The sequence below is a fragment of the Lissotriton vulgaris genome, chromosome 8 (assembly GCF_964263255.1).
Source record: "Lissotriton vulgaris chromosome 8, aLisVul1.2, whole genome shotgun sequence".
NCBI classification, from domain to species: Eukaryota; Metazoa; Chordata; class Amphibia; order Caudata; family Salamandridae; genus Lissotriton; species Lissotriton vulgaris.
The window spans coordinates 554,885,996-554,907,661 of record NC_141696.1 but is presented as its reverse complement, the minus strand read 5'-3'; the positions used below and the strand labels follow the sequence as shown (position 1 = coordinate 554,907,661).

General features: G+C 43.9%; 1 protein-coding gene across 1 annotated transcript in view; it reads right to left on the bottom strand.

Moving 5' to 3' along the window:
• NALCN (sodium leak channel, non-selective) overlaps nucleotides 1–21,666 on the bottom strand; it is a 2,672,759-nt gene that overhangs the window by 195,852 nt on the left and 2,455,241 nt on the right. Inside the window, exons 28-29 of the mRNA XM_086934370.1 lie at nucleotides 14,971–15,091; nucleotides 14,791–14,889 (exon numbers count right to left, since the gene is read on the bottom strand). Coding sequence (XP_086790496.1) covers nucleotides 14,791–14,889; nucleotides 14,971–15,091 — 220 coding nt within the window. The remainder of the gene's footprint in view (nucleotides 1–14,790; nucleotides 14,890–14,970; nucleotides 15,092–21,666) is intronic.

Here is a 21,666-nt window from a genome sequence, read left to right as displayed (position 1 = left end):
ACCACACCAACAGTGACAGATTAGTAACGATTATTTAATGTCAGAACTGGAGTATATAAGAGGAGTAAAAGTAGCTGTACCCTAGGTTTCCTCGATAAAAGATTAAATTCTACTCAATATCGAAGTAAGGGTTGTAGGTCAACAAGGCAGACAGGATCTAGGTTTGGCTTATAAATAATTTTAAAGCTCTAGACCTATGTTGAACTAAATATCGAGATATGGATTGATAAATACTGCTAAATAAATACTATATTGTGGCTCACCAGAAATTAGCTGAAGCAAACAGCACACTTGCATCACTTCCGCATATTGGAAGGGTGCCACACAGCTGAAACTGCGCCACACTGATGGTGCCTAGCCCAATGAGTATGAAAGCAGTCTGTGGGTATTTGTGTTCATGTTCAAAGGGGACGTGCCCGAGCTGGTCAGGATGGACTGTTCCAGTTGGAGAAGGACACCGTTTGATTTGCACGTGGTTATTCCCCGTCTGTAGTGCCAAAATGAGTGAAACATCTGATGGACTTTAATGTGACCTTGAGCAATTAGTGACTGGGAATTTTTTGATTCAGTTTTTGTCAGTGATAAGTACTCTACGCTGAGGAATTTCAGTGACATAAAAAATGAGACAGGGCTTTAAATGGGATGAAAAACACTGGGGGGGGGGGGTGTCTCTCAAAGGAGCGTGTTGATGTAATTAAGGGCGTGGTTAAAAAACACAGAAACTGAAAATCTGTGTTTAGCATAGTGTGCCGCCTGACTGGCATTTTGCTGCTCCTGTCACTGCATCAAAATATATAACACAACAAGTAACAATACACCCATAGCAAGCCAGGGCTGTTGGCTTTGTCAATGGTTGTTAGTTGCATACGATAAATAAACCACAACTATGGCTTTGTTGTATAGAATCTTGATAATGCTTCAGTTTTGAAATGAGACTGTACAAGAACTACAACTAGTCTCTTTGAAGTGACATCACAGGCAGTGGAGGGAGGCACCGCTGCAGTGCAGAGTTAAGATTTTTTTTTTCATTTTGAGGGTGAGGGTGAGGATAAAAATGTAGATCTCGATAGGGACCCGTCTCGGCACTTGCTTTTTAGAACTGCCAGTGCCGAGCACCAGCACGACCCGGCCCACTTAAAGCCCTGACAGGGACCATTATAGTGAACAGGAATTCATCCGAAGAGGCAAACGGGGCAGCAAGACGGAAAATGCAGGGCCCAATAGTCTTTTTGAACACCACGGACGAGGGGCTAAAAAAAGTGCCCCGCTAGGAGCTAGAAAGAGTTAAATAAATACACTTCTGTACAAGGATGCAACCTGTTGCCATGGACGTGGTGTGGAAGGTACTTCTGGCTGTGCGCCCCTGCTAATTTCTTTCTTCTAAAAGGATGCTTTAATGAAAATCATTTCAGACACGTACAGTAAGAGCACGGAATTCTTGTCACAAGCAGTGGGGGAGACGCTGCTCCCGCTGAGACACTTCAAGTCTCGTCAGAGGAATGTGGCAGCTGCAATCACGAAAATGCGCCGAAAGTGAGTACTGTAGAGAGAAGTTATTTCTTCCTGTCGTGACCCTTTTTCTTGCTTGCAACATACAGGGTGCTAATGTTCTCTCGCTGTACTGATTACACATTTTTAAAATAGGTTTAGCACACTGCTTACTGAAAAAAAATAATAAGGCCAGTCATTTTCTTACTGCTTGTCACACGCCTCTGCGCTTACTCTAGACCAGAGGTCTTCAAACTTTTTGATGCCGAGACCCCCTTGTCAAACTCTTTTAGGCATCAGGCCCCACTTCTGACAAACATTTCCAGAACATGGTACACCTCATCATCGACAACTATCAACAACCATAAACACCCCCAATTCCCACAGCAAATAATTTTTATGCGGGGGGGGGGGGGGGGAATAATACTAAACAGTGTTTAGCAAACTAAAGGTCAGTGAGCGTGGGGGTGTGGTCAAAGGTGTAGCTAAAAACAAAGCCGTTGCGTCACTTTTGTGACGCAGCGGCGGGGCAAAGCCGGTACTATGCTGCAGGATATTTACACCGTGACGCATCTAGGGGGATGCGTCACGTTGTAAAGCCCTGCGCCACATGTGGGCATTCCGCTACAGGGGGGGGGGCGTTCCGGCGCAGGAATGCCTCGGAAAAGTGGCTGAGTGAAAAGATTTCACTCAGTCACTTTTACGGCCATGCTGCGTCAAAACCCTGTGCCTGCTTGAAGCAGGCGTAATGATTGACTCAGCAGGTTAGGCCTAGGGGCACACCGAGCCTTGCTGGAGCTGTGTTGCACTTGCGATGCGACTCCAGCAATGTGCTGCATTTCCGCCGGGGGATGCAACACGCATCTGCCCATCCGTGCCCCACCGAGCGCCGCATTGTGAATGCAGCGCATCAGTGGTGGCGTGTCGCAACTGTTCTGGCGCATCCCTGCTGAGTAGCAGAGATGCACCAGAAGTTGTAAATCTGCCCCAAGTGCCTCATTTATGAGGAACTGGCGTAGGGCAGCGCCGCAAATCTTCTTGCAGCGCTGCCCTATGCCTATGTGAAAGGGTAGGAATGCACCGTATTTATGATATACAGTGCATTCCTGTCCTTTTCCCTTGCGTTGGCGCACACATTGCTGCCTAGCACCAGCATAGGCAGGAATGTTTTTGTACAGAAAGGGGCACCTTCCTTCACAAAAACAATCCCGAGAGGCGTTTTCCTCTTTCTGTGCGAGCTGCAAAATGCAGCACTCATGGAAAGAGGAAAAAACGAGGAGAATTTAAAACATTTCCCCTGCTGGGGAGGCGTCCGCTTTTGGAGCTGCCCCAGGTTAACCTGATTTTGTAAATATGGCCAGCATCAAAATCCATTGGTGTTGCATGGGAACCCCATGCGAAGCCCATGGAACACCTTGACGCAAAGAAAGGCAACGCAGTGACTTGCACTGCTATGTCTTACTCCATGTCTGTGAGGCCATGCAGAGTCATGCAGGGTGACTTTGCACTGCCTCATAGGAATGGTTGAGACGCTTGTGCCACCGGATCATCAAAAAAACTGATGCTCTGGGGATGCAAGCCTCTCATAAATAAGCCCAAAATATTCTGTAAGTTTTTGAGGTCTTTCGCCATCAGGTAGCTATATATAAAATAATGGGCAGCGTAAATTTAAAATAAATGTAAAAAGTTGTTAGTGGGAAATGCAGTGTAGTACAGCATGACACCTCGATTAGTTAATACACCGCAGAGGTCTGTGTAAAAACAGACTGCCACAGAATTAAATCTTGATTGGTGCAGTGGAGAATAGTTATGTGTATTTTTAGTGCTACAAGGTCACAGCCTGTGACAGAACGCACTGTGAATATGTTAGTCAACATTTTATACTTGCATTACGCACAGTGTAAGATAGAATGCTGCAAACATGCTAATAGTTTTACGATAAAATGGTGCTTCCAAAACGTAGATTTTAGTAATAACAGAGTATATGTAATGCAATTATTTTTTTTACATAACTGTCCCTTCAACAGATCTTTGGGGTACTAAGGGCTGTGTAAATGCAGTTAAAATTAAAAGCAAGCCCTTCCCAACCGAGTTGTTAACTCTTTGCACTACCACTCAAAAAAACTAAACTTTGTTATCACAAAGCTTGGAGTGATTAAAGCCAGAACCGCTCCAAAGCATCCTTTACACTTGCAGAATAATTCACAGTGAACATTTGCGTTTCATTCAGGCAAACAGCTGATAACGATCTAAATCAGCCCTCCCACTGTCTTTTTACAAAAGGAAAGCAAATACTTTGGTTTGCTAGGGACAAGTGAAGCTGGGGATGCGCAACCCCCTCCCCAGGACTCCAGGGCTCCACTAGGGGGCACGCCCCACAGATTGAAGACCTCTGCTCCAGACATATGTTTGCTCACATTTAACTAAAGGAGACTTAAAGGAAACAAAGATAAGTGTGCCCATATTGGTGCTAAAGGAATCAAAGATGGCAGTTTGAAAAGTTTGGTTTGAATTACAGTTACGTTGAAATAAACAAATGAAAAACCTTGAGCTCGGAAATCTATAACATATATGGGGAAAATGCAATAGGCCCTTTGTAATGAATATACATTTTTCAAAACAATTTATCACAAGTTCGCGTAACATGTTTTTTTGTAATTGATTTTTTGCAACCTTGGCCTGGCCATACGTAACAATCAACTTTACTTTTAGCAGGGCCTATTTATTTTGCGCAACAAGCCTTGCTGAGGGGCCACACCCCCACTTTTTTTTTTCAGACAAGAAGAATGTCAGCCTGAAGACACTCATCTGGTTCAGGTCAGGCATCCAGAAACTAGACATGGGGTAAATGCGTATGCTCCTGGCTGCCTGGGCTGAACTTTGCCAGGATGAGGATTTCACAGCCCTGTGGGCTTGACCTCAGCCTAGCAAAAGTTCCTCGGGCCCTCCTCCTCGTGGGGAGAGGAGGGGCATCACTGATTGCCTCGGAATTTTAAGCCTTGAAGTGCCCTGGGCGAGTGTCAATCAGTGACCCCTCGTCACAGAGTAGGGTCTCACTGACCCCAGCCCACTCTGTGATGAGTGAAGGACTGCTGTCTTCCCTCATTGACTGACCTGAGGCCAGCCAATGATGCAAGGCAGCAGACCGAGTTCTCCTGGGACCTCCAGGGCTTCATCTCGGAGAGCTTCAGTTAGGGCAACTTTAAGTGTTTTTCTATGTTTGGTGTATGCATGCATGTATAAGTAAATGCGTGTGCATGGGTGTGATTGTGTATTTGTGCTTCTGTGGCTCCTCCGCCCCATACTTGTCAAAATTACCACCCGCCACTGATATTATGGTAGCTCTAGCCTGACAGCTCGCAATTTCATGTATTTGTTTAACTACAGTAAGTCAGGTATTTTACCTAACTATGAATTGTTTAAAAAAAAGAGCTGCTACTTCAAAGACTATTTGTGGTCACAACAATTTTTTCCCAGTAATGCAAGGGGCATTTCAGAGCTTTTCAGAGTGGAGCGGTGCTTCTTAGTAGCTACCTAGTTCGTCCTTGCTATGAACCTATTGCCCCTGGACAAGACTCACAGGACTTGTCCGGACCCATCCTGGCCTTGTCCCATTACGATCACCCATCAACATCCTTCATCACCTAGTGCCCCTGCATTGTCCTTAGTGATAGCTTCTCTGGCATCTTCAGTTGTTCATTGGCGGATAAAGCCTGCAAATCAGACATCCAATCTGCCAATGATGGATGCAGACGTGGGCACTATTTGTGTACTAGACATCTGGAAAGGGTGAAAAATTGGGAAATTCCGCCTACTACTTATAGCCAGAATTGTCTTATTTTGCCAAAATATATGAATGCAATAAAAAATGTCATGATGCAGGCGGTCTAAAGTGAAACCGGCCCGTTCTCCTGGCTGGATTTCGATGGGCTCAAGGAGCTCATCGGCCAGCCAGTTGCCTGACCGTAATCCCAGTGGATGCTGTTTATGCCTTCGGGATTATGATGTTAGTTTCCGACAGACTTTCCATGTCTGGCTTTTTGGCATGGAAAGCATGTTGGAAAGCAACTTTTTGTGCCCCTAACAGGGCCCCCTTCTCTCTGGTCTCCGGAGGGGGCCAAGGGGGCACCTATGGTGCCCTCCTGTTGATCCCTGCACTGTGTGCCAGGCACCTTGAGGTACCTACAACACGTTGCCGGAATGAACAAATTCTCCCATTTTTCTAGGGGAGCTTGTGCTACGGCCGCTGCACAAGCTCCCAAAGAGAAATGGGAGTATGGGACTGCACCAAGTGCGGTCACATTGTAATGCTGCTGTTGAGACCGCTGACCGGACGCCAGTCAGTCCTGATCCTCACGTTCGCCTGACAATGTAATAATGCCCTAAAAGTTTCAAATGAAATACTTTTCAAACTAAGGCCAGAACACCATTTTTAACCGTCAAAAAAAGCATTACTTATAACAGTCAATAATTCAAAGATTGATTCCTGACAGATGCAAATCGATTAACTATGGCAGATTTCTCTGCCAACCAAGGCAGTAAAAACTCTCCTTTCATGGCGAAAAGCTAAAATCCTCAACCAGAACTAGAGGTGGGGGTGGGGAAAGGGGTTTTTCTAAAGGTATGTGTTTTTCCCGTGAAGAACAAAAATCATTAGTACATCTGGCTGCATGTGTACAAATGTTCATTGGAGAAATGAGAACATAGGGAATCTGCTACCTGACGTTCTCAGTCCATTGTCTAGAAACTTCCACATAGTACAGTTTTTCGATAAGCTCCTCAGAATGTTTGTGAATATACAAAAGTAGTAAATTTTCAGGTGTTCATAGAAGTACTACTACAGGTAAATAATTACTATTTAAATGCTTTTTAATATTTAGCCTTAATACTTTGCTCCTTAGATAGGTGATGTTCAGTTGGGTAAGATAACTATAGTACCAACATGAAGATATTAACTTCCGCAGAGCCTTTTCTTGATGTAGTAGATGATAATGCTTTAACCAAATGAAGGATGATGAGGCCAATCGGCCATGGACGACATTACAACCAAAAAAATAGTCTCTGAAATTTTGAAATGTGGTGGCAGAAATTTCACAGACGGTAATTCTTCTGATGTCAAACTTACAACATGCCATGACAATCAGCGGATTTTACATAGCACAAATCTCTACATCAGACTGCAAGAATTGTGTCAGACTTTAACTCTTGATCCAATGTTATTCTATAATCTTCTATATCTGCAATAGACATGCAAAGAGCATCAATTTAACATTGCCATGTTAGTCCTGAATTTACATCAGGGGCCGTATTACATGAATTTCCCCGAGGGCACAGAGGGCGAGTACGCTGTTTTTTGCACCCTGGGGCACTGTAGTATTAAAGAAGGGATCACAGACACTAGTGCAGCCCCTTCTGTATTACAGATAGTGCCAGTGCACATATCGTGGCAACACTATCGTAAGGACGTGTTTTTGCATTTGCATGGGGGCAGGGGACATAGACCCATCCAAATGGGAGAAGAGGCTATCAGGAGGTACACTAACTGTGGCTACAAAGAGGTGGCACACATTTAATACTCCACAAGGGAACATTCTATAAAAGGAGTAAAGGCAGTCCCATGGACCCTCTACACAATGATTTGAAGTTGGGTATGGTCACCCTTGACCCCTCTTTGAAGGGCAGACTGGGTGCTGTGCAGTGGCCATCTCTCTGCTAGCCCACCACAGTTGATGCCTGCCACGAAAGTATGACATTACTACGACATACATTACCACGCTGTAGGTTACAACGCGAACGTTACAACGTCTGCATTGTTACCACGCATGATTTTACATCGCAAGCCGTTCGACTTGCACTAGATGGCGCCCTGGACTTAGGAATAGTATAAATTACTATTCCTACTCAAGTTAGCTCAATAATAGGGAATGTGTTGTATTTAAAATGCAACACATTCCTTGGTGTTGCGCGCCATCTAGCTCAAGTCGTAGAAATTACGTGCGATGTAATGGCATGCGTGGTAACAACGCGGACGATGTAACATCCGCGTTGTTACCTCCCCGTGTGCTATTGACAGCGCTCTAAACACTGTTTCCCGCATGCCACAACACACAGTAAAGCACTAATCAGGAGGAGCACAGGAAGAGAAGAGTGGGAGGCATTTTCTATGGATGCCCACCTGCTTTGTCAGAGATGTTATACCCAGGGAGCACATCCACTGGAGCTGAGGCTGGATTTCGGGGGCATCGGGGATAGGCTAGACCAGAGAGAACATTAATCAGCTGGGAATGCCATTTGAAACTGTTCACTTCAGTGAGCCAGCTCCGCTGTGACGGAGCTCAAAGGCAGCCTGCTGCCATCTTGCCTCAAGGAGATGCTCAATCATGTATTTGAAAAGAATGCCACCACAGTGAGCCCCTGTTTTATGATGTTTTAAGTGTCCCATCTTCTTGAAGGTCTACAGGGTAGCTCCTGTTTTATCCTATATATGGCTGTGTAGCTGAAACTAGTTGAGAGGGGGGATATAATTACATTTTCTCTCAAGGGGATTCTCCCCCTGTTAGAGCTATGAATAACAACGAAGACCATACATTTTCTGAAGAATATATATAAAAATAACTAGGGGTATATCATTACTTGAGCCCTCTGCATTTTCATGAGTTAATAGTGAACCACAAACATCAATGTGAAAAATGTTGCACAAACAATTCATACAATGTTACATGGACACATTATAACTGTGCATATTAAAGCCAGTGTCAATTTGCTTGGTAAACAGGTTTAAGAATGCACTGGTTAGTCTCACAAATGATTCTAAATTGCAACAAGGTTTTAGTCCTACAACAACCACTCGTTCAAGACATTGGTTAGCTCTAGGAAGAGACAGAGCTTTAGAACATAGCAAGAGGGAATCACAGAATTCTAGGCAATAGCAGAACTTGAAAAACAGATGATTAAATATAATCCAATTTCAGATGTCAAACTGGCATAGGAAACTCTCGGAATTCTATGTGATTTAGCAGAACACAAAAAATCAATTACATTTAAAAAGCTGTACAAATATAAAAAACTACATGAAAATACACTCAGTAAAAAGACACACCTGACCAGCAAAGATCCTAGGGTAGACACAACAAACAAAAGTTCATAATCGTCTGAAAGCTCTGCTGAAGATTCTGATAAGTGTAATAATAATAATAATCCACATTTGTAAAGCGCGAACAGTCACCCGTAAGGGTCTCTAGGAGCTGGGGGCCATCAGGAAGATTAAGCAAGCTATTGCCCAGAGTCATATGGTGCTAAACTAATCTGCCGCTGGTGCCGAGGATCAAACCCTGATCCCCAGATTCCAACGTCAGTCGTCCTGGCCGCGGCGCCACAACTCTCCCCTGTGAGTGTAAGGGCCCCAGCACTGGGTTGCTTACCGAAAAAACCTATAAACCTGTGTACTTCGTAAAAAATCAATGTGGTGAGAAGGGAAGAGGAAAGGTCCAACAGTGCAACTTCTCACTAGGTGACCAGCAGACCAGAAGCAAATTTAATAGGTGTCTCCTTTACAATGGTGGAAGGCAACACCGCCATCCCCATTTTCAATCTTTCCCACAATGTTCTTTTTCCAGTAAACACTATGCTCCTATGTAAGGGACGTTCCTTTGTTCAAACAGAAAGTAGACATTTCTGTACTCTTTAATTGTTTAAAAGCGTTTTCTCTCCTGAGCTTTATTCCTCTTGGTAATACCATGTGAACAGAATTGCTGGCATTTGAAAGTCTGAAACTTAAAGAAATCTCCACACTTAAAACCGCAAAAGTGAGATAAAATAAATCACAACTAAGGCAGTGACATAATAAGCCAGTATAAATTCCGATATCTAAATAGAAATGCTTCAGTATACCAGTAACTTAAACCTAGAGTAGAATTCGTAAAACTAAGTTGTCCACCAAGGAGTTGAATCATCTCCGGGTGTAGATCATTTTTGGAGCCACTCAGAAAATGCATTGATCTCTTTATTCTTTATTCTGTACCTGAAACTGCAAATAATGCACAGGGCAGAGGTGATGTCATAAACAAATTAGAAGATTTTACCTTTGACCCTGACTTGGAGTATTTGGTATGAATGCCCTGACTACTACCTCTATCCCCCAGGAGGAGGGTTCGATGACTTTTGAGAATATATTAAATGGCCATCAATCTTTGGTACAGTGCCCACTGACTTTATACAATCACTATTACTTGCAGCACTCGCCAAGAGCTACTTTGAAGTTGATGGCAAATATCATTCAGCCTATAAAACATATCAACGGGAGTATGTTTTGCTCACAACTTTGCCTCACTGAATGTAGACGATTTCAAACAAAAAATAATCTAAAATGAGATCCTGAACCCTTTGCACCAGCGATGTGGCTGCGGAAGAGATTTATTGACGATATGGTCATAATTTGGGGTAGGTGAATGATTTTTTGGGAGTTAGAATTCAAACATCCGGATTTCAATTTGCACACATTTATTGCAAGACATATATTGATTTTTGTGAGCTCTTACTGTAAAACTTCCAAAAGGTACACTTAGTACCTTAATTATTTCATAAAACAACCAAGAGTACTACTTAACAAAGTAGTAACCACCTGAAAGATTTGATAGATAGTTCACCATTCAGACAGTTTCTCCATATGCACAGAAACTGCAAATGGAGATATGACTCCTTTAGAGAAGGCCGACGTTTTGAGCCTAAATCTTTTTGCAAGGGGTTACAAGAATAGTATTGCCCTCGTGAGACTTCACTTCCACCTCAACTAAAGGGGAAGACCTAAAGAATGATATGAGTGAGGATGTTTGGACCACTTTGCAAATAAATTGCTTAGAATCTATGTTAAATTCTCCTTACAAGAGACCTCTTGAGGAACGTGCCTATGTTGCCCTTAAAAGAGGTCACGATATAAGGGACAGTATTGTACACACAAGCATAGAGAGACCAAAAACTCATAAGATTACTGCTCTTTGAGGGCATTCTAAAACTGTAGGACACTATAAGTGTGGCACAGGTGCTGCCCACCCTTTCACAGGGAAAACAAAATAATATGCATAATTACATAAGACATGTTTCAAATTGCAAGTCCTGTAATGAAGTCCATGCAACTGGGTGCCCCTGTAGGTTAGTAGTATATGTAGTTTAGAGCACTCAAAAATGAAGGCATGGCTGAGACAACACAGAATTAGGATTAGATGTAAGGGAGCTACTGCACCTTTGGTCTGCAATTCAATTAAAATATTTATGAAGATTTGAAACTCATATGAGGTCCACATAAAATACATACAAATTAATACATGAAAGTGTAAATATAGCAACACTCGTTCGGCGGACATAAGACAGAATAGAATGACAAAATATATCCTAAAAAGTACAACAAATGTGCTAGGGACAATAAGTCAACAAGTTAAAATACTACGTAAAATGCAAAATTCATCGTCAGCAGTTTTTTTTAATTTAGCAGCAAACGGAATTTATAAAGCATATCCTATCATAGCCAGAGAGTAATGCAATAGCAGCAGTACATGTGCAAAAAGACGCAATCCAGTATCTTACTTTATCTTAGACTTTAAGGTAGCAGCAGAAGGAAGAGGGAAGAGGAACACAGCAACTCCATTTTGTGCAAACAGCAACCTTTGGTCTGCCATTTTCAGCAGTGGCTCCTTATTAGGGGCTAGGGGGTGTAGCCCGGTCTCCTCTAAGGTGCTACTTTATACCCCTTGCCTGTGCTGCAAAGATGTAACTAACCAGCCTTCATAAAAACACAGCTTTAGTGTATACATATGTGAGTTGGCAGCTCAGTCCTCTCGGCTTCCTCTCCAGGCTCCCAATGACTGGAGGAGGAAGTCTGAGGGAGCTCAGGCATGATGTGTTTCAAAATACAGCATTCTGCAGATGGATGTCTGCTTTGCACTTGTGAGGGACGTAGCTCAACTATGATCCCCTCACACAGGCAAAATACATTTTATTTAGCAGACGTGGGGTGCATTCCTCAGGCAGCACAGTAGATGCTCAAATGTCGCTATCACGGTGCACATCAGTGATTCTCTGAGGTCAAAGAAGAGCCACACAGAGCAGCAGGGGGTAGGATCCACAGCTCCGTCTCAGCTCCTTATAGGGATGTGGTTCCAATCCTGTCAAGAAACTAGCAGAGGGATTTAGGTGGTTCTTCCCTTTTTTATCCCTGCCTTTGCTACTCTGCCCAGCTACTCATTGGGAATCATGGCTTACTGGTTCTTCTAATGCCCACCACCCGACTCCCACTTCTCTGCTGCCATGAAGCCTCTGAATTACCATCTATAAGTAAAAATAAATGTTGTTTCTCTGTGAATGTGGGTGTACATGTGAGTGTGTTTGTGTGTTTGTGTGTGATTGACAGTGACTATGATTGAGGGAGAGTGTGTGAATGTGGTTAAGAGTATCAATGAGAGTGAAAGTGAATGGAAATCCGAGTTTTAGAGAGTGCATGAAAAAGATCAATTTAGTGCTGCAAAATGGTTGAGTGAGTGAGTGGAAATTGTAAGAGGACATGGAAGGATATTAGGTAAGTAGCTATCAATGGTGAAGTAGGCGCAGTAACACAAGAACCCAGAGTCATTGAGTGTAAACGGGTGAGGTTGTGTTTATAAGTGAGGGTGAGAACCAGTGAGTATGAGAATGTTTGTGAGTAACTTTGAGTGAAGTAAGTATGAGAGAGAAAGTGTGAATCACAGTGAGGGTGGGGGAAGAAAGTGAGAGTGACTCTGAGAGGGAGTGAGCAGAAGGAGTAAGAGAGTGTGAGTGAGTAAGAGTGTGGTTTATTTGTGTGTTTACGATTGTGAGTCAGCTACTGGCCTTGGCATACTCAATATAAATCTGGGCTTATGATGACACCCAAAGTAAAAATGCTGCTGTTGGCATATTGGAGATAATACTTGCCATAAGAAAGCGCATTGATGGCAAAAGGCAGATCGGCCTTACTAGAAGTAATTCTTGGCATGGCCTCTAGAAAAAAACACTAGTGCTTGAATACTGGAGGAAATTCTTGGCATGGGAGATGCTTTAGCCGGAACTGTGGAGGTAATTCTTGGCATAAGGGAGAGCATACAAGACAAAATGCAGACCCAGAAATATTGGAAATACATAAAGGGACACAGATGGCAAAATGCTGGTACTAGCATACTGGAGACACACTTCTAGCTTTATCGATGGCAGGCATAGCTTATTGAGGCAGAGGGGCGGGTTGGGGGAAACAAACCAGATGCTGCCTCTGAAATAATGGAGGTCATTGTTGACATACAAGCCATTCATAGTTTATGGGTAATGTCAGTGGTAAAATTTAGGTACTGGAATATTGTATGTAATTATTGCCATGGGGGTACCCATAACCAGATGTTGGCATGGGCAGAATAAAGGTAATTCTTGACAAATGGGCAACTCTCAAGGCAAACCCAGAATATATGGCAGGCCCTACTCTTGCTACTGTAATGCCCGAGGAGCACAAGATCTGTCATTGTGACGGGAGTGTCCCAAGAGGGTGAAAGATTGGACATGATTTTTAACGAGAAAAGTTCGACGTAGACTAATATTGATATTGGTTAATATATATCCGGATTTCTAGGCCTCTCGTGATCAGATTTCTCTTGTGTTGGCTAGAATAACTGACATCATTGATTCATTGTTCTTCAAGACCATTGTTGCATGGGATTTTATTCAGGTGGATAATCAGGAAAATGCGTTAGCCCCTGATTTTACAAAAACTCTTGGAACTTGTTGTCTTGCATAAATGGTGGTAGATCCTACACACAAAGCTGTCCATACCACTGACCTTGTGCTTGTCCTCCTGAAATTGACAGCCAATGTAAATCATTTAACCTAGACCAATTTCCATCTGGTTCCTAATCTAGTCCATAGCGAATGTAGTCTTGTATTTATACTCACTGTTCCTCACATACAATTGACATTGTCATGTTTTTGAGGAATAAAAATACTCTGGAATTCTGTGAATATTGGGCGGACAAGGCTTCTCAGTTTCAGTTTATTAACAGTTTGATATCATGCCTAAAAAGGCATTACAAACTATTCACATACACAGTAATACAGAAAGCACAAATCGTACTTAAATACGTACATTTTCATAATACATTTTTTTTTGTTACTAATATACTTTACCAGCCCACAATCAAGCAGTTAAAATCAACAAATATTATTTTTACCCATGGCCCTTCAATGCCTAAAAACACTAAAATCTCACCTATTTCATAATAAAACACCAAGCCTTAACCCCCTACCAGAGGAACATTTCTCCCATCTTATTTCCGTACAGGTTTAACATTATCTTTGTTTAAAATACAATCCACTTGGGTGAAAACTGGAGCAATAGTTTTATAGATGCAAGTGTTTTTTTATCTCTTGGGCAAGTAATCAAAATAGCCATTCCATAAATGATTTACCAAGTGCAAAGAGCAATTTTTTATATTAAAAAAATAATTAAATGGGAATAGAGGAGGAATTATAATTGCTTCTCATAGAAGATTAAGTGCCTTGTTTCGATGTGAGCATGCCATGATGTACCTTTGTTTTGGGAGAACAGTCTGGCTAGAAGGTCCAGCAAGTTAACACTCACTCCTGACATCCACAGTGCTCTGAAGGACACAATTTCGAATTCTAATAAGGCCAACTTAGCTTTCCATCCTTTTCAAGTCAGTAACTAAGTGCCATGACATTGAGTAGCTATATAATAATTTATTTACAGCACTTGGAAACAAAAAGTGTGGTACGAAGTGTTATATAAAATAAGTCATTGTAATTTTCTCTGGTCTGGCCAAAACACGAATTGGCAGTGTCAAAATGTATGTCTGATACTTTTTTTTTAGTTCTGAATAAAATGTTCAGAAAAGTCTAGTGCAGTAACAAAGGATTGCTTTTTGTACACAATGCAAATGTGAAATTAATGTGTTATGATTCAGTGTACTTTTGCGACATAAAATAATCTCTCATGTTTGCAATGTAAGCACTCCATAGGAGGAAGAATGATACACTAAAGGTTCAAAAGCATGAGGTGAGAGAGAAATATTCATCTGGGGAGAGCCAAAGTCCACTACTTTTGTTAAAGAATTGGTAACAATAGGTCATGCAGTTAGCTGCACTGTCACGCCAGATCTAAACATTGTAGAATCATGGTTGACCAAGAATACATCATAAAAATGGTGGCATGTCTGTGAATAGACAGAACGCAAGTTAAATAGGTCTACTAAATCCCACATCGTAATAGAAACACTATTCCGAATGTATGCCTACCTTATTTTCATTGAAATTTGCAATAACCACTCCAACAAAAAGGGTCAGTCCAATCATGCAGCCGAGGAAAACAAACACGTGGATGTAGATGCCATGAATCTGCATTTATACAAAAAAAGATGTTAGGGGGCAGCTTTAAAGTAGGAATGTTCATAAAAATAGGGAGAAGTGCTAACTTACCGGGCCCACTCGATGAATAATCACATCTCGGACTTCCACCCACCCTTTTAGGGAGAGAACCTCGAAGAGGGCTAGCATAGCGTTTCCCACATTATCAAAATTAAAGTTTCGAGGATTCGCCCTACAGTGGACAAAGACAGACAGAGATAGAAAGAAAAAAGAGATTAAATGTATGATAAATTGGGGTGCATTATATCTAGGACTATCATGTCAAGCCTTTGTACAATTGAGGTCGTATCATGAATGTGCGCACTGGCAAAGAGCATACTTAACTATCTTTAAGGCTTTACACTGTCTAAAGCACGAACACTTGCCACAGAAAATTCTTTTATTTAATGCATGAGCCAGTGCTTAATTTGAGCCGGTGGTTTCCGGTGCTCGGCACTGGCACTTCATTGCTTACACCGTACTTATGGCAGTCTGCCACATGGTGGCACTGCTCATCTAATTTAGAGATGAGAGGACAACGGTTGTTTATTAATATAATCTACTTAAAAAATTGCTAAAACCTGCCTCCCTAGCCATTTCTTTAGGTTTGGCGACCTGGAATAATCTGAACTGTCGCACGTGCAGGCGAGGTAGTTGTTTTGGTACCGCCATTGGCAGCGATGACAGGGGCAATGGGAGGTACAAGTTGCAGTGGCCTTCTGGTCAGGGCCCTGGTGCTTATTATTTTAGAAACTAAGCACATGCATGTGCTGTCTAGAGCACAGCTCAAAAAAGAAAAAAAACAATCACTGCTCCCTGTTTCAGCATCTTTGGACTGTAATAGTGCACTACCAGCATGCCACTAAAAGGCCAGATATGAACTCTGCCTCCCTCTTCTATCGGTGAAGTCTTTAGTAGGACTAATTGAACCAAGCTTTGCTCATAGACTAGCTAGCATTATCAGTGCATAATGAAAAGCTTACAGTGGTTCACGGTACCTTCCTATTAGTGACCCCTGCCGAACAAATATATGAATACCATATTTGATTCAGTAATTATGCTGGGTCTGATTTTGTTTCATCAAAGCATTAACTAGACTGATCAAGTAATCACTTACTAAAATAGTAATAATACATTCATGCCTTCTGGACCCATTCCTTTAGTAAATTGATTAAGGACCTCAATTTACAATAATATAAAGAAGCACTGGGAAAGACAATAGGTCTGGATCTAATGTTCGAATGCAGACAGAGTTAGCACTTTAGAGCGAGACATAGAGGAGGGATCCAACGTAGTGGACAGAGGGAATTGTAGGTGCACAGTAGTCCATCATCCAGTTCACTGCAGGCACTTAAGAAGGTGATAAAAGACACCCAACAGACACTGTGGCAGCTTCCCCCAGTTACGGGCCACTATCCCTGCGGTATGTGTGGAGTCTGCCGGTACACTCGGACAACTAAAACTATACAGCTCTCTGAGACCTTTACATGGGAGCTGAGGCACCATACTAATTGCAACACCTCACACTGCGTCTACCTCCTCACGTGTCCTTGCGGTTTGCAATATGTCGGAATGACAACCCGCCCTATCAAAACTAGGATCATTGAACATCGGAGTAACTTCCGCTGCAAAAAGACACACACGAAGATGTGTAAACATTATGTAGACCAAGGCCATGATGAGGACTCTGTCAAGTGGGTAATAATCGAGTCTAGCCCCAATTGCCCAAAGAATGTCCTTTTTAGGAAGGAACAGAGATGGGTCCACCGTCTATCCTCTGACAGACTGGGACTCAATGAAGATATTCCTTGGCATTCGCTATGAGCCATTGCAACCCGAATTTTATACACCGTTGCAAACCACTCCAGGCAGCCCTACATCCAGCTTTGGGATGCTATCTGTAATGACCTATGGGCACATCTGGCACAGTATATCTGCAATAACAGCACTCTAATAAGGGCTCCCACCGCCCCCTACATTGTCCACATCACGAATAGAACGTATGCCACAGCACCACAGGGGCTTGATATCTGGCTGATACATTATACTAATGATGCCTGCACATTAAACCCATCTAATGTGTTAGATCCACCAGTTCAAGATGTCCGCCCCGCTAAACGACGATAATCACGTGACTCACCCAGGGGCTTTTGCGCTGTGACACCACCTATCATGGCCGCCGAAACACTCTCTAGTAGCGCGAGGCCACCTCTACACATTGCCGACAAATTAGCAAGTTTTAACCTGCTTACAATCCAAATCCCACACGCTCCAATACCCGGAACAAGGGGCTCCTGATGCACACTATAAACAGCTAATAGGCGCGCGGGCACATAACTCAGTCTTACGAAAGCCATAGACTGACTAGCTTAAAATGGCCGCCCCATGAACGGCAGTAACCACGTGACCCGCAAATGGGCGGGGACGCTCGCTCCGTGGCGATTTGCTGCAAGTAATGTAAATAACCCTTCCCGCCGAGCTCTCACATCTACTCGAGCTCGGCGGAGAAGGGTAGGTCAAGCAGCCGGGGCGCAGGAGACTAGAGGTGAGTGCTCCAGCGGGACGAAAGGGCGCTAGGCTGGGAGCCACTCGCAGTAGTAGACACTGCTAGTTCATTAATGCTCGCCTGGCTGTGTTGTTTTGTTTTAAATCCCAAACCCAGTCTTGACTATATGACTCATCCCTGATGCCTCATCCCGCCGACCCCTCATGTGGCAGTTAGTTCTTGATAAATAGGTGAGTGGATAATGGGAATGTCTGTTAGAACTGTGAATCCCTTAAGTTGGAGGGTGTGTGCAATTTGCTCATGTTATAATCATCATGGCTTAATGGGTGTCCCCCCCTGCTACTTACTGATACCTTCACAGGGTATGAACCCAGCTGCACTATAGAGTTTGCTTAGCTACTGCATGTGATTCCTTTGTATATATAAATTTTTTTTTAAAAAAACCTCCTCACACTTCACAGAAATACCCACTTCACCCACTTTGTGATTGCTGTGTACGCCATACTACAGACAGGTGGCATACTTAACCACTCAGGCATGTGTTGATTGTGACTTGAACCACAAGTACACCTACAGCATGCCACGCTTTTCACTATTCTTCCCCATTGGCGTGACCATTTTTGCATTTTTTGCATATTGTTTTAACTATTGTTGTTTTATCTCCCTTCCATACTTAGGCATAGGACAACTCTCACAGAGGTAATATACACACAAACCCACACATGACACTAGCATGTGGTTAATCACCTTTTATAGGTCCTGATGAATCGCGGGTTACTACTGCCCACTGCGAGAAACATGTCGACCGTTTTGCACTACTAGCCCCATCTAGGTTCACCTGAATTTACTCGTTGACTCCTAGTGAGCTAGCCCCCTGTTTTTAACTGCAGCGAGGGACCCCCTGAATAAAGTTCATTCCGGTACCCTTAGCTACATTTTAATATCCCTTTATCACTATCACATACCACCCTGCCCACACACCTGCACCTCACCATAAGGCAGTTGGAAAAAGATCTCCGCCAAAGAGCCCCTCTTTGAGGTGAGCCCGTCGGGGATTGCACCGCCTCCCCGACGAGGAGCAACCGCCGATGATGAAGCATGACATCCTTCGGGGTGTGTGAGGCCAATCCATCCAACAAAATGGATGCCCTTAGGTGTCACATTCACACCTTTGGTCACGCCAACTAATCTTTCCCTCAGTCACGTTTAGGAACAGTCCAGTAACCCCCTTGTTGCAACCATTGCCACGGGCACACACTGTGACTGGACCTTCCACTCCCTCGAGTGGTAAATGGTGCCCATTGATCAAGTGATCTCCCTTCTCCCTTCCATTTAGAAAAAGAAGGGTACTCCCAAACAGCCCATAGTATTTAGGTTAGAGAAGCATACTCATGTGTGCTGTGGCAACACATAATTAACAACCTTTTAGCCAATGGCTACAAGAGGATGACTCAACAAAGTTGTGGATAAAAAAAACCCACTCTATGTATATTGTTAGAAATGGGTCTGTTTGACAGCTGTGCTGTTAAAACTTATATCTAAAAAACAGTGGTGGTGGGCATGGATCGGGGATGTTGGGGCGGGGGATGGAAGAAAAAAAGAAAAAAATCACTTACCTTATCGCCACATCTCTGCTCCATCGGGCTCGGTTGAACCAGGAAGCACTGCCTGGCTCCCCTGACCAATCTCAACACTGCAAGGCAGAGTTGTGATTGGTAAGCACCCAGGCTCCACTGACCAATACCAACAATGAAATGCTGTTGTGAATGGTCTGGGCACCATGGCTCGGCGCTCAGACGGGAACTGAGGGCCTGGTATTGTTGTCCACGCAGGCTGTAATGCAGCCTGCATGGAGAACATGCAAAGTGTGCATGATGATTTGGCCAGCCCGAGATGGCCGGTCAAAGTGTCAATATGCACTTAGGAGTGGGTAAATCACCCCTCCCCTGCCCTGCTCTGACAGCAGAGCAGCCCCGCCCGCCACCCGCAAAGCAGATGTAAACAATAAAATGATAATAGCATCATGTTATTATCTTTTTATTGTACTTCCTTAGTTATACTGCTTAAAAGCAGTGGGGCGACGCTCCTCTGCCTTAGCGGAGGAGCAGTCACCGCTAAAAAAGTGCCTGCAGTATGCATCCATGTGGTGTTACTAATATTTGCCTAGAGGATTCTGCCAAAAAAATCATTCAATCTGCACTCCGATCTAGACAATTCCGATGTTATTGTGGGACACAGCCAATGTGTTTATGTCTGAATGTCAGTGAGTAAACTCAGGACTGTTATACTCACATTCTATGACTTTAGGCATTCTCCACCTAACTGTGATGCATTCAGATAAAAGTTACAAAAATGTTATTTCACTTTAACCACCCTCTTGAGGCCTATGGTTAGATTAATGTTCGGTATTCTTTATAGAAAGCTGTTACTCATTAATTGATATTGCTTATTCAGATGTTTAAGACCTGTCACCACCATTTTAGACTGAGTGGCAGCAAGGTTATTATTCCATCTATACCTAAGTATGCCTGGACTTACCAGTAGACTCCTTTTACAAACTGGACTATGGAGTGGTCCATTAATGATCACTTTGGCTGCATAGTACTAATTATCACATTCCTGCAAGTAACCCAGCCCAAAAGCATTCCAATTATGCTACAATGGGCATACAGCACTCACAAACTCAAATAGAGACATAAAATATTGCAAGCACTTAGTAGGACATTGCATTCATCTTGTTAGGTCGAGGCTACCGTCGCACTGCGAAGCTGTGGGGGGCAGAGCCGAAGATTTCATTACTTCAACAGTGTGGGGCTTTAACCCGCCTCTCTCTTCCATTGGCTAGCTTCGTAAATGGAGGCTAGCCATTGGAAGAGATGTGTGTCAATTACTCTTTTCCCGGACTTGATGCGATCCGTGGGCATTTCTGTCTCTTTATTTAAGTCCCGCTCCCCACACCCTCCCTCTCGCCGAGGTCCCAGTCTATTCCTCCTGTAATGTACCTTTTGCTACCTCTTGTATTTTGTTTGCTCACAATTGTCCCTTTTGCCTCATGTAACTTAACGTCTGCTTTTGTAACGTGTTCACTCGTATCGTAATCTTCTCATGGATCATTTCTGTTCCTATTGTGAAGTGCTCTGACGCACCACCTGCAGTGACCTGAAGGGACCGCCGCGCTTCCCTCCAGGACCCGGATTCAGACCGGAGTTCTCCAGTCGGCTTGGGGTTTGGGCCTCTCCCTGCTCTGTCGGGATCTCCGCTCCGAGCGTGCCTCCTCCCAAGAGCCTGGAGAGATGTGGCGCTGGAAGCCCCTAGCAGTGGCTGTCCATGTGAAAGCACGCAAATGAACGAGTGATTAATCACACCCGTACTGGATCCCGGGCCGCAGCCTAGCTGACAAAGACTTGCCGGAAATATATAGAGCCGAAGGAGAGTGCAAAATAAAATAAAACTGTGATTGTTAGTTTGACAAACGCAGACCTTGCAGGCATGTGCTGTGTGTATCAGATCGGATTAGCTTGCTGGAGGAGGGGCCAACAGGCAGGGTCACTGACCGGCTGTTTTTTGGATGGCGGTGATTCTAGGGTGGAGGGATGGGGCAAAGATGCAAGTTACAGAACTTCCAGTGTTGTTTTCTTTTCAGTTCCGATCAGCTGAACTCTTGTACCGTAAGGTGCACCCCGCTGACAGAGTAAGCAGATCGCGCACATGAAAATGCCCATTCCGTACTGAAAGACCCACAATTGCCTGTTACAGGTGGGATGCTGCTGCTCCACGAGTGGTGAGACTGCACTCCTTCTGGTGGCCCCTGCTCTCCGCGGCTGCACCAATGCTTCTGGCTGGTCTCTCCGCTTGCACGGCGGCGCTGCTGGCCCTGCACCTCATGCTGCGGCTCTTCTTTCCCTACTTCTGGCTGGACCTGGGCTACTTGCTGAAGGTGCGCCTCAGCGGGCTTCGCGTGGAGCTCTACAAGCGCAGAGGTCGCGTGGAGACGGTCCTAGACCGCTTTCTGGCCATGGCAGAGAGCGTGCCTGACAAGACGTTCCTGATTTTCGAAGGGCAAAGCCACACCTATCGGCAAGTGGACTGCAGGAGCAGCCGGGTGGCCCAGGTTTTTCTCCGCCATGCATCATTCAAGAAAGGGGACACCGTGGCCCTGCTCATGAGCAATGAGCCCGACAGCGATCCTTAACAAACTGGTCACTCAATACCATCCTAACAGAACCCTCCGATCTACGGAAGCCTTTCTGGCCGTAGTCCCA